This window comes from Pantherophis guttatus, chromosome 2, assembly GCF_059756535.1.
Source record: "Pantherophis guttatus breed Tessera chromosome 2, ASM5975653v1, whole genome shotgun sequence".
NCBI classification, from domain to species: Eukaryota; Metazoa; Chordata; class Lepidosauria; order Squamata; family Colubridae; genus Pantherophis; species Pantherophis guttatus.
In genome coordinates this window covers 103,175,280-103,188,592 of record NC_142064.1, presented here as the reverse complement: position 1 = coordinate 103,188,592, position 13,313 = coordinate 103,175,280, and the positions used below count along the sequence as shown (strand labels likewise).

At 34.9% G+C, this 13,313-nt stretch overlaps 1 protein-coding gene across 11 annotated transcripts in view; it reads right to left on the bottom strand.

The window, feature by feature from the left end:
- SPAG17 (sperm associated antigen 17) overlaps positions 1-13,313 on the bottom strand; it is a 112,093-nt gene that overhangs the window by 87,976 nt on the left and 10,804 nt on the right. For 10 of the 11 annotated variants that reach the window (XR_015732750.1, XR_015732751.1, XR_015732752.1 and 7 more), the window contains exons 4-12: positions 12,750-12,881; positions 9,854-10,070; positions 7,676-7,870; positions 6,246-6,421; positions 5,094-5,234; positions 3,812-3,893; positions 1,312-1,403; positions 622-759; positions 415-525 (exon numbers count right to left, since the gene is read on the bottom strand). Coding sequence is in view for 6 of the 11 variants with exons in the window: in XM_034411031.3 (XP_034266922.1) it covers positions 415-525; positions 622-759; positions 1,312-1,403; positions 3,812-3,893; positions 5,094-5,234; positions 6,246-6,421; positions 7,676-7,870; positions 9,854-10,070; positions 12,750-12,881 (1,284 nt within the window). In the remaining 5 variants the exon portion in view is untranslated. The remainder of the gene's footprint in view (positions 1-414; positions 526-621; positions 760-1,311; positions 1,404-3,811; positions 3,894-5,093; positions 5,235-6,245; positions 6,422-7,675; positions 7,871-9,853; positions 10,071-12,749; positions 12,882-13,313) is intronic. The other variant, XM_087888324.1, reaches the window with a different exon arrangement.

The window sequence follows — 13,313 nt, the reverse complement described above, 5'->3', positions numbered from 1 at the left end:
TAAAATATTGTGTCTGGAACCTGGATCTTTAAAAAATATATACTAAAATTTTACCCTTAAAATCAATATATATTTATACACTAAGTATCTTTTTAAAAAAATTTCTTGGTTGATCTTCATGATTTTTAGTTTTTGTCTTGATTTTCAAGATAAAGTAGAAAAACAAAGTAAAAAATTGTTCTTAAAAGCAATTTATGAGATATTTTAGTATTTTACATTGGGGAATCTAACCACATGGAATAATTTTATTATTAGTTTTATATGAACATAGATTTTGCCTTTGCAGAGAACTCTAGGTACTTACAGTTTATGCATTCTTTTGGAATTTGGCATATTTATAATGAAGTATTCTTTCTTTCATTTCTCTATTTTTGTATTATTCATGGGAAAAAACTGATAAATGTTATATTATACCTTTAGGTAGTGTAGCTTCCGAGACAAATTATCATGATAGTTTAATATTAGAGGCCCTCTGGGAGCCGTAACTTTTTCATCATTTTCAGAATAAAAGGAATTATACAGCTCCTGTCAAAGGAAAGGAAGCATGCATTTAAAAACTTGTTTATAATTTTTATAGAAGTATTAAATTTTTATAAAAGTATTAAATCAGACAATACAAACCATTTTTTCATTCTCAGGAAGGGCAAGTGAAGGTAGAATTGAAACAATATAACTGGCAATGGTATGATCCAATCCATCTTCACGTGGCAGTGGAATCACTAGACTTGGTGGTGTAAGATTTTCTTCTGATGCAACAACCTAGCACAAATAAATATTTTATGTCATTATTCCAATGATCTGGGATAAAAACATGTTGAAGGAATTATTAAAAGTATTACAGTTACAGAATTTGTACCATCAATACAGGTATTCCTCAACCAAGAGGTGCTTTTTCAAGAGGCAAATAGATTGTCCCCTCCCTCTGCATTGTAGTTTTAACACTTAACCCTTCATTGTCTGTTCTCCATCTCACTGCTCTTGTTTTTCCCCCTTTGTTTTAAAACTTCTTTTCTAGGAAATTAGAAACTGTAAAGCACAAACTGTGACTTATTATCCTGTTTTAAATTAAAGAGGTCTTAAGAAGGTGACCTGTTCCCTCATTAGGCCTCACATGGCCTTCCCCACCCTAAGATACCTCATGTGCATTTAACAACCTGCGCATTTGATTAGCGAATGCATGGGTGATAGCTGGGAGTGATCATGTTCAAGTTATGAGATTCATTCCTATGAATCCTCAGGTTACGAATGTAATTGGAAGGCTCCATTACATTCGTAACTCAAGGACTACTTGTATAGCCTATGTTTGCTTACCTGCTGTAACATACACTCCAGTAATAAAGCAACAGAAACCACCTCATCAGGGACACAACTCAGGAGATCGTTGTAGTACCTCATGTCTACATCTGTAATAATAAAATTATTTTAATAAAAATAAAATTTAAAAATGTGTTAAAACATTTAGGTATACAGAGCTACCAATAAATACAATCTGAATATATTATACACCTATGAATATTCCTACTTCTCAAAATAAGCAAGTGATTCCCTTTGCAATAGGTCCTTTTGTCTGAGGCCAAAGCAAGCAAGCTCTGTTTGAGTAACTGAAAGGTTTTTCTCTCAATCTACAGACAATAATTCTTTAAACAACTATATTAAACAACCTTAACAAAAGGAAGAAAATCTTCCTGAAGGTGTGCAAGGCATCAAATCAAGACTTTGATTCACAATGGTGAGCCTTATGATGGAAAACCAGCAGTACAAACTCTTGAAAGATTATGATATGTTTAGTCTGTGATTGTCTGAAACCTCTTTGGGGACGTTCTTAATTTAAACATCATCTGGTTTGAGGATACTTTCAGTTGATATAACTGGCAACCCTGTTCATACTTTGCTTGATCCTTAAAATGTAAAGAGTTGGTCTACTGACTCAATTGCCCTACATGATCTCTCCTGTTTCTTCAAGTCATACTGCCTCTTGCTTTTTCTAAGAGGATGAGAAACCAACAAGCAATACTAGCAAATATTCAGAAAACGTGCCATCCATTCCATGTTGATCATTGCTGCAATGAAAATTTACTTCACTGAAACCATCATATCCATGCCCTGTTATCAAAGTGGTAAAAGACTTTTGGCAAAAAGCATAGGGAATGGCATTGAAGGACAGGAAGAAAAACTGCTATCATAGCAATGGCCATGATTTGAGCAGTTCCAAGGAAATAGAGAAAATACCTCAGACAGACCTCTCCCTAAGTCATACAAAAATAAACTGAGGGAGGCAGAAAGCACATTCAAACTTGCAAGATTCTATTAGAATAAAAGCAATATTGATCTATGTTGTACTGGTTTCTTTATTTTATAGGGCTGACACTATATAACTAATATAATTGTTATTCAGAATCACTTCCCATGAGATGGACAGCTATATAAATTTGATTAATAAACAAATAAATAAATAGGACAAAAATCATGGATGTCAGTTGTGATTAATTTGCAGGAAAACTTGTGAACAAAATAATTCACATTTATTCCAGTTTAAATGCCATAATTTATCAAAATCAGTGCCTCTTTCTTTAACTTTTTTTTGAGATCTACAAAGTTCTTGAAGAGCTGAGACATAGCATGTCTACTTGATCCTTTCCTATCAATTGGATGATTGGAATGATTAAGTTTCAGCAACTTTATAAAGGATCCTGCTTTTCCCAAAAGTACATATGAATTTTATTCTAAATAATTATATATACTACTACTTTTCAAAATTTGAGGGCTGTTCATAATCGAACAATGAGAAAACAATCCCTAGTATGGCACTTCAGGGTTGTTGTTTTTTCCATACAGAGACTTCTATAATGCCAAACTCATTATGAGAATTATTCAGCTCAACTGGGCATTTTAAATTTAATTGTTTCATCTTAAATTCAATGAGTGCCACAGTTCTGTTTATCTGCCAATGTTTATCTTATTATTAGGGATTGTTTTCTCATTCTTTGATTATGAACAGCCTTCATTTTTTTTTTTAAATTTAACTTTAACTTCCTAACTGCAGGGTCAATTTGGTGCAATGGTTAATACTTAAAAGCCAACAGTTACTTTCTCTCAGAGCTAGATTAGGAAATAAAAAAGAATTCTACCAGGTACTAGCAAAGCATTTCCAAAAAATGTTGCCAAAAACCCTGAATGGACCTGTTGAATCTGTCTATGTCAAGGAGTCAAGACTGATTTACAGGAGAATAACAACAATCTTATTATAATTTATTATTATAATGGGTACTCACTCTGGCTTGGAATAGCCTGGAAATATCATATACAGTACCCAACAACACACTTAATCATGTTGGTTATCTAATTTGCAAGCTGTATGTTCTAGTCATCCACAGAAGGATTTGGTAGTCCCTCACAGAGCTCTAGGAGTATGGGTTTGCTACTTAACCATTTTATAGTTAAGTAGGAAATGTAAGTAGTCAGTGCCTATTAAAGAACAGGGATTTCATTCTTCATGGGACTCAGATTTATCATCTACTTTCTGGAGTATGTCAGTAATCTTCATAAAGTGTACTTTATGCTTATAAAGCTAGAGAAAATACTTTCAGCAGTTAATGATCAATGGCAACAGGGACAGAAAATTCTGAGGTTATCTGTCATGTTAATATGTATGTACAACTATATAGAGAACCCAGGAATGAAAAGATCATCAGAAATATTCCCATGGCTATCAGCAAAGATTTGTACAATGTTATTGTATACTTTCCTAGATCAGTGAAAAGGAATTGTTCTGATAATTTTTGCACAATAACTCAAGTTACTTTACATGTACCTGCAGTTAAAACTGGGAGTGGCACAGGCTCATCTACAGCCAGTTTTTTTTTTGTAGGAGTAACTGGAACAGTCATATGTACCTAGTGAAATAAAATGAATTAAAATAAAATATCCCATGTTTATGCTTTAACCTTGTTACAGCTGAAATAAAAGAACAAAATTATGTGGGCAAGACCCCAAGTATCGCTCTGGGCACACTGAGGGATGTAAGTGGATTAAAGATCTTTCTTTGAAAGAATGCATGGTATTGGCTTCCTTCAAAGAAGCAACAGAGCATCTGCTCTTGAAGAGGCCATATCTTGATTCAGCTATAATTAACACTCCTCAGGGTTCAAAACTGGGCAAGGTTAGCTCTAGCAAATGACTTTTACCTGGACTAGAAGAGAAGAAATATGCCCACTCTAAATCCTATTAGATCTCTTAACAATTATATGACTGCACTGACCATGGTTTCCTCCTGGATCACCAGTAACAACTGGAAGTAGGATTGCTGTTTTATGATGATTCAACTTCTTCATAACAGAGCAGCTCTAGTTCATAGTTATTGGCTGGGGAAGTGATCCTGTCCATGGCCATACTATAGCTACTGCTATGGCTCACTTTTCTCCCTCCTGCTATTCAACATCTAGGTAAAACTGCTGGGAGAAGCAATCAGTCAGTTCAGGATAATGTATCATCAATATACTTGTGATTCATTGCTCAGTCAGTGTCCCAGCCTGAGAAATGAGAGAGGCAGGAACCCAAAGCAGACCTTCTTGATGGTGGCTGTTTGACAGTGGAAAAGCTTACTCCCAGTGCAGATTCCCTTCGCACTGCTGAGCTTCAGAAAGATATTAAAATCCATTTCCCCCGAGATATTTGAGGTCTAGTAGTTGAATTTGGGCTAACTTTTTTTATTGGTTTTAATAGCCTATCCAATTCCTTTATTTAATATAAATTATTTTTAAAGTAAATTTTAGTTGAATGTTTCTAATGGGGATTGATGGCATTGTTTTTATTTCTTTATATGTTGTCTGTACACTACCTATCATTTTGGGATAGGCTGCTATATTAATTTTGTAATAATAAAATAGATGAATATCTTGCCAGTCTAGCAGGTTATTAGTAATATCCAGTAAATTGAAGGAACAATTCAACAGTAATTACTCCATCACTAGATTTAGCTCTGAACTATGATATAGGTTTTAACAATATCCAAATGATGGGATTTTAAGCAAAATATATTTCCATACCAGATTTTACATAGAATATTACAATATGTTTGGCTATTTACCACAAACCTCTAATTTACTCTTCTTTTCTACCACAGGTACATTAATAAATCGAGTTGATTTCAAGTAGTTCTGGTGTTGTCTTTTCCAATCCAGGCAGTCATACATTAAACATGCAACATTTTCAAAGATGTCTGTTCCAGTTTCAAGCTATGTAATAGAAGACAAAGAAAATGTAGAGTTTACAATAGTTATTTGCTTATTCATTTTATATCCCAGTTTTTTATTGTTCTACTCAAGTGAATGCTTAAGTATAAGCAACAGGCAAATGGAGTAAAATTTTTAGCAACAATATGCATCCAATTTAACAATATAATGAAATATGGTTTTTGTGCTGTTCAGATTGAATGGTTTAAATTATTAATATTCCTTTTTTATTTTGGAAGAATTACAATACACAGCTGTCTCTTTAATCTATTATAATTCAAGAATCCAATCTTCTCAGATCATTGCTAAAAATAATTTTTTCCCACAACGTCCATTGTAGAGAATTTTCTCATGGGGAATTATTTTGATTTGTAAAGGAAATATGCACATGGTCTTACAGGAGAACAAATAGGATCACAAATATTCTTAGGCAATTAGTTTCTTCCTTCTGGATTGCCCATCTGTACTATTTACATTTCTAAATCTGGTTATACATGCTTGTTTCAGCTGTGTCCAGAAAACTTTGGAACATTTTCAAACATTTTATTTCACTTTGATGGATTAAACACTGTAATCCATCTTTATCATAATTTGCATTATTTTCTCCTATTATGTCAAACAATTTTTTGATAATAAACTTTATCAAGAGGTATATGAGAACACAGGAAAAACAATAAGGTCAATAGTCATGGCCAGAAATTATTCAATGGTATGAACATCAGTGGAATGGGCAAAGTTTGAGAAATTAACCTTAAGAATACCCCTCTTCCATTAGAGAAAACAAATCAGAAGCAGCAAAATTCCAAAACTCTATTTCACCTAACCCATTATCTACTACAGTGACAGGCACATTTCCCCTTAAAATGCTTACTCACCAGGAAATATGGCCATTGCCAGTAAGCAAAGAAACTTTAAGTTGCTAGGATGATGGACCTGAATTACAGACAAACGTTGAAACACTTTATGTCCCTAAACCCAACTAAATTCCCTTGTGTATAAGAACAGGCTACTAACCACCAAGTCATTGTTGCTCCAGTCCACAGGAAAGGAAGACTCCTGGACTTTGTGATGCAGTCTAGCTATCTGAAAAATATTTGATCCTGGTTTTCCATTGTTCAGGATTGGCTCCACATATTTCCAGAATGTTTCTAGGTCTTTATCTGCCTTTTGCTTCTTTTTGTTTTCAGATTCTACAATTTGAATTGCATCAGAAATAGATTAATGTGCTATATTTGTATGACCATGGCTAAAATGAAATATACTTTGGTAAAAAAGAAATGAGGATTTATTCACTCCTGCTACTAATTTAAGATTCATCTCCTATTAACATTAAACTCAGTTTTTTAAAAAATTGTCTTAAACCATTTAATTATAATAGAAAGATGATATAAAGAAAGATGAACCACTAGAATGCACTCACCTGGAGTACTGCAGTACTTTTTTTTTTTTAGTGGCACATAAACTTTCAAAATGTATGCATGGAAACCCAGCTTTATTCCATCCAATGAATCAATAGAACATCAGTGTCATCCTGTATTTCACCTCACTACTAGCGCTACTGACTACAATGCATACTGTGAAAATTATTTTAAGAAGAGAAAGAAAAATGTAACTGAGATGCTGGCAAAAGAAAGAAAAAGCCACAAAGTTTTGGGGGGGGACCCCCAATGTTTTGAGATGCCAGGGATTAGCCAGTGTCCCTAAAGAACCTTCATATGTATTAAGAACATCTTGATATCTTATCTACTGTGTGTCAGACTTTCTGGGTGATTCCTGTATTTCTTATTTGCCAGCCTGGCTGGGTGGAATGTAAAAAAAGGTATAAATATAAGAATCTCTGTGTGTTCAGGGCTTCCTCTCTGTTAGAGGGGCCCATCTTTGTTCAGCTGAATAAACACGTAATCTAAAAGGCAATCTCTGGTTCTTTTGTGTATTTTTACCAAGCCATATCTCAAATTCAACAGTATCTCATGATTATGATCTATGACTTATCACTTTGTTGTTTGTAGGTATACAGAGAGCTTATGCACCAGAGACAAATTCCTTGTGTGTCCAATCACACTTGGCCAATAAAGAATATTCCAATTAAAGAACATCACCAACACTTTGAATTGAGTCTGGGGGAAAAAACTGATAAAAAGTGTAAATCATTCAGGAGACCTTACTTGAATAACTTGACTATATTTCTGTTATTTTATCAATGGATGAGGAGTTAGTATGATCCTTCACTATTTTTTAAGACATGACTAATGCCTATTCTTTGCTCTCTTTAGGACATGCTTCTATCACTAAATTCTATTTATTTGTCATTCCCAAGAAAACAGACCCCAAAAATAAGATAAAGATTTAAATCTATAGAAAGATCAATAATAAGTATATATTTTTTAAAAATTATAAATACTTTACTTCAAAAATATAAATGTTTGTAATAATTAGTAGCCTACCTTCTGATGCAAGAGATGGTTCTTCCTGCAAAGTAGTTGTTTCTAAATAGGTCTGGAGTGGCTCATAATTGTCGGAAGAAATCTGAATGATGCTTCCAATATTGATGCCCAGATCAGACAGTATAGGTAAAAGTTGAGGATTGTAAAAACCAGTAATTATGAAATAATACTGAGAGCCATCATCTGGTTCATCATCTGTTTGAAACATCACATAGGACCCCATGCTTTAATTAAGATATATGGTTGGGATAATATCTGAATTGGCATCTTCAGTTGATGGTCAGGTACATGTGTGTACATGTATACATACATACACATACATGTACATATACAAACAGTATATATTCATATAGTGCATACATTTATTTTTTTATATGATCATCCATCATATGTATGAGCCTTGGTGGCACAGCAGACTAAAGTGCTGTTAAATAGCACCAGCTGCCTGCAATTACTGCAACTTCAAATCTCACCAGGCTCAAGGTTGACTCAGCCTTCCATCCTTTCAAGGTAGGTAAAATGAGGACCCGGATTGTGGGGGCAATAAGCTGACTTTGTATTAAAAAGAACACCGCTTTGGGGGGGGGGCGAAAGCCCTACTAAGCAGATATATACAAACGTATGAAGGCTATTGCTTAACGCATTGTAAGCTGCCCTGAATCTCCGGAGAAGGGCGGCATATAAATCAAACCAATAAGTAAGTAAGTAAGTAAGTAAGTAAGTAAGTAAGTAAGTAAGTAAGTAAGACTTGGGGCAGCTACCAATTTAAAACACACAAAATCCAAATAAAAGAAATAATCAAAATTGTAAATAACATATAGAGAGTAAAATAGTAACTCACAACATCCTCCACTCAATAAAACTAGGAAATGGGCTCACCATACTATCAGGCCCCAGGATTGATGGTAAAACCAGGTTTTTAATGCCATGCAAAAGGCCAGCAAGCAGGGGCAAGTCTGAACTCTGAGAAGAGGACATTCAGGAGGCTTGCTGCCACTAATTGTATGTCACAAAAGAATGGCTAGATTTTTATTACAAATCATAAGAAGGTTAGAAGGTAGCATTTCATACCTGTACAATTGTTTCATTTACATTCATTCACATTTTTCTTTCATTTATAATAAATACCAGATATTACCTGGTAACATATTCAACTGAAATGACTGATATTATTGTTCAATAATCATATAAAAAATTTTATCACTCTAGTTGCTATATGGTTAGGGCACTTCTCACTAACTCTCAAAAATAGAAACAGCCATGGTTAAAAACTGAAAAGAAAGTAGAATGGAGACTTAAGTTCAATAAACTAATTTAAGAATTCATAACTCAAATTACTGAGACAGTAGAACAGCTTGCTGGGGATTTTTATTACAATGCAATGCTTGGTGTCCCCCAAAATGTGGCACAAAAAGCTATGGCTATGTCTTTGTTGGCTTGCAAACATATTTACATTATACCCAGTGGAAGGTAATATAAAGAAGTTTTATTTGGATATGGATGTAACAGCTCAGTAAAGACATGAAATCATTTTTGGTTTATACATATTACTCAAAACCAAATCACACTGACTTCAATGGGGCTAACTCCAAATTAAGGAGTGAATAAAATTGCAAGCTTAGGATATTTTTCAATTCACTGAATATTCACATATTCAGAAATTTCATGATCAAGAGCTGTATCTACCATGAACGTACTTCTTGGACTTTATGAAATAATCTTAAAATGTCACCTTTGAGCATATGCTGTCATTTACTGATTTAGCTGAAACATCAACAGCACAACCAGCTATTTATGAGAGAAAAAGTTATATAATATTTGCAAGCTTTGCTGGGATCTCTGTATCTTAGATAAGATAGAAAAGATTTTACCAAGTGGAACTCAGTTGTTCTACCTGATAATTGCCCAATTTGCACATTTGGAGATTTTTTCACTCAGTGTAAAAATGCAAACGAGTATAAACATGGTTATTTACTAATCACCTTTCCTTCCACACACAAAGACCTTTTTTCTCTCAACTTTAAACACCTTGCCTAATGGACAATTCAAAGTAATTTAAAGACTTGCAACTATTTTAAGACTTGTGAGTTTTGTATAATATATGAAACAATCTGAAAGAAGCCTGGAATGTAAAGATTTGCTTTTAGGAGGGGATACAATAATGCACTTTTTACCTACCAATGAATTTATCAAGTTCATCTTCTTCCCCACGTCTTTTAAGTTTGGTATCCTTTTTAACAATCGTTGCTGATATATTTGGTGAATCAGTTGACCGCTTTCCTTTGCCTCCTTTTCCAGCCTTGGCACTGACAGGCTTCTCTTTCTCCTTCTCCTTCTTAGCTTTTCCTTTTCCTTTTCCCTTCTCTTCTTTCTCCTTGTCTCGCTCTTCTAGTGCCTGTTAAATTAGAGAAATTGCATCACTATGCTCCTGTAAATGTTAATAAGTTGTTATAAAAATTTAATCCATGTATCAGCATTTTTTAAAAAAAGAAATCAAAGCCATATCTCAATTACAGCCCTTTCTTACAGTCACAGAGAGACAAATTACTATATGGAATCATAGAGGATGCTTATACCGAAAAAGTAATTTTACCATCTGTATCTCAAAAGAAATGAAAAATTAAAACCATTATGAAGAAAATGAGTAATGTTTGAGATCTTGCTCACTGTCACTGAGAATATTCTTCCTACAGAATACTGAAATATACTTTCCTTGGCAGTTGACTCATTTGTTGGAATGTTATGGAAAATGTTTACTATTGAATACACACACACACACACACAGTTGGAAACCACTATGTGTTCCTTTTTCTCTTAATATTCATTTCACAAGTTTCACAAATTTAACAGTTCTCCACCCGCTCTGACAAATTTAAATATTTTTTACTTTTCATTCCCATAATAAATATTAGCTCAAATATTAAATATCACTTGAGCATAACTCCAGCTAGTATATAATATCAATTTTATTATTAAGATGCCTATGTAGGTTTTATTTCTAACACATTTTATTGCAAAATTGAAAAAGGACCAATTGTTGCAGAAAAAAACCAAAGATATATTTAAAAATATACTTTAAATGCACACATACTTTAAAAGTACATGCATACGCCAAAAATAATTTCCAGTTCTCTATTTCTTCAGATAAGAAGATACCATGGCACTGGAAGGAAGTCACAAGTTCATTTAGTTCAGTATTTCATGATCTGATATATTCAGATGTGTTGGTGATAGTTTGTTCTCTGAGCTTGGTGTTTAGCTTCTGAACATTTTGTATCAAGCTAGGTGACATCCTCAGCAGGATTTCAGTTGAAATGTCTTGTTTCAGTTCTACACCGCTTTTATTGGCCTTATGTGCTCATGTGGTTGGTGAGTCGTGTGACTGGCTGATTATGCCATGTGACCTGTCGTGTGACTAGTTGGTCGTTATGTGTGAAGATCATCAAGTGAAGAGGTGGTTGGTGCCTTCGTTGGTTGGCTGCTTGATTGATACGGCTGCTTATGGGTTCGTAGTATCCTCCAAATCGACATGTTTGTTGATAGATCAATTGGTTGAAATATCAGGCTTCAATGAATTCACGTGCATGGCGTGTGGTGGCATGGCCAATGATTTTTGTTCCATCCCAGTTGAGCTAGTGCTGCTCGGTGTAAATATGGGTCAAGATCAGGGATTTGTGGTCATGTCAGTTGAGTCGGTGTTCATAGATTCTTATTTTCAGTTGTCATCCTTTTTGCCCAGCATAGAATTGGATACAATTGTTGCACTTCTCCTCCTGTATTTTGTCCTTAGTTTTAGAAAGTTCTTGTCAGTGAGTTGATGTAGGTTTGTGAGCCACCATTTCCACTTTTGCCATCACTGAATGCTCCAAGCTGGAAGAAGCACACCACCTACTCAGTAACATATTCACAGGCATCAAAGCCACACACAAAGAAGAAAAGGATCAACAACTTTCATTCCTTGATGCTGACATAAGAAGGCAGGACAGTGGTGAACTAGAAACCTGCATTTGCCGAAAATCAACTCACACAGATCAAATTCTCAACTTTGCCAGCAGCCGCCTCCCACCGCACAAAAGAAGAGCTGCATTCATAATCTCTTCAAAAGAGCCAGGACACACTACTGCACCGAGACACTAAAAAAAGCAGAAGAAAAACACCTTTTCGAAGTCTTTCTCCACAACGGCTACCCAAGAAACTTCATACTCGGATGCACATCACCCAAACCCCACCGCACCACAAAGCCAACCACAACATAGAAACAAAATTACCAAACGTCAGAGGAGAATCAGAAATGATGGCCAGAATTCTACAACCACTGGGAATAATGGTAGCTCACAAACCCATCTCAATGCTCTAATTGATACAAGGAGCTGTATCAATCCAACGACCAACCAATGACGGTATCAACCACCTCTTCACTTGGTGGCCTTCACATATAATGACCAGCCAGTCACACAACAGGTCATATGGCATGACTACATGATCACATGAGATCAATAAAAGTGGTGAAGAACTGAAACAAGACACTTCAAGTGAAATCTCACTGAGGAAGTTACCTAGCTTGGTGCTGAAACATTTGGAAGCTAAACAGCAAGCTCAGAGAACAAACCACCCAACAATAACTACCACCCAAGTTACAAATATTTTCCATCAGTTCTAATATGCAAATGTGTTTGCTACCAGATTGCTCTGATGTTTTGCTATCAGAAATAAATTGGCTTTGCGCACACCACTGCTGCCAAATCCTGTCGTTTATTGATCTTGGCGATTTATTTGAGTTTTTTAAAAGGCTCTGTGACCAACTCATTGTAACTTTTAATCAATTCAAAGAATTAATGTATATCATACAAGCAGGAAATTTCCAGCAATGCAGGGCTACACTAAGCTTAAAGCTTTATATATGAGGAACAATAAGAAAAAAAGCATTGCAAAAAAGATTCTTTTCTCCCCAAAACTGTTTTTCTTCTGTCCCAATAAGAGTCTAAACTGATACATGTCTATTCAGAAGTAAGGGATAAAGAACCCAGTAAGATTTATTCCCAGGTAGGTATTTATAGGCTGGAAACTAAGCTACCTTCTTTTCAGCAATCCTTCTCTGAAGATCTTTTTGTTTGATGCAAAGCATTTGATATTTAATTAATTTTCCAATCAAAGTTACAGGAAGTGTTTCCCCAGAATCCAGAATGCTTTTTGCCATTTCTATCACCTGCAAAGAGGAACAAATAATAACAGTTTAAGAATTTGTTTCAGTGCAAACAAAATGCAACATCAAAATGACAGTACCACCAAAGAGGTTTGGCATCATCCAAATCCCTTCCATGTATGCAGCTGGGGTGAAAACTAGTTTTAATACAACTGAAAAGATGCCCGACAAACTGTGACAAGAATTTAAATTGACTATCATTGAAACAGCAATTGAACACACACACATACAAGAAGCCAGAGAAAAAGCACACATGGCTCTCAGATAAATCCATTAGGACAGCTGAGTGAAGAAAAGCAGCCAAAGCAGCAGGCAAACAGGAAAAAGCAATGAGATGAAATGCAGAGTAGGAAGGAAAGACAACAAAGTTTACTGAGACCAGCACGGCAAGCAGCTAGAAGAGGACTGCATGAAGGGCCACACTAGGAATGCATT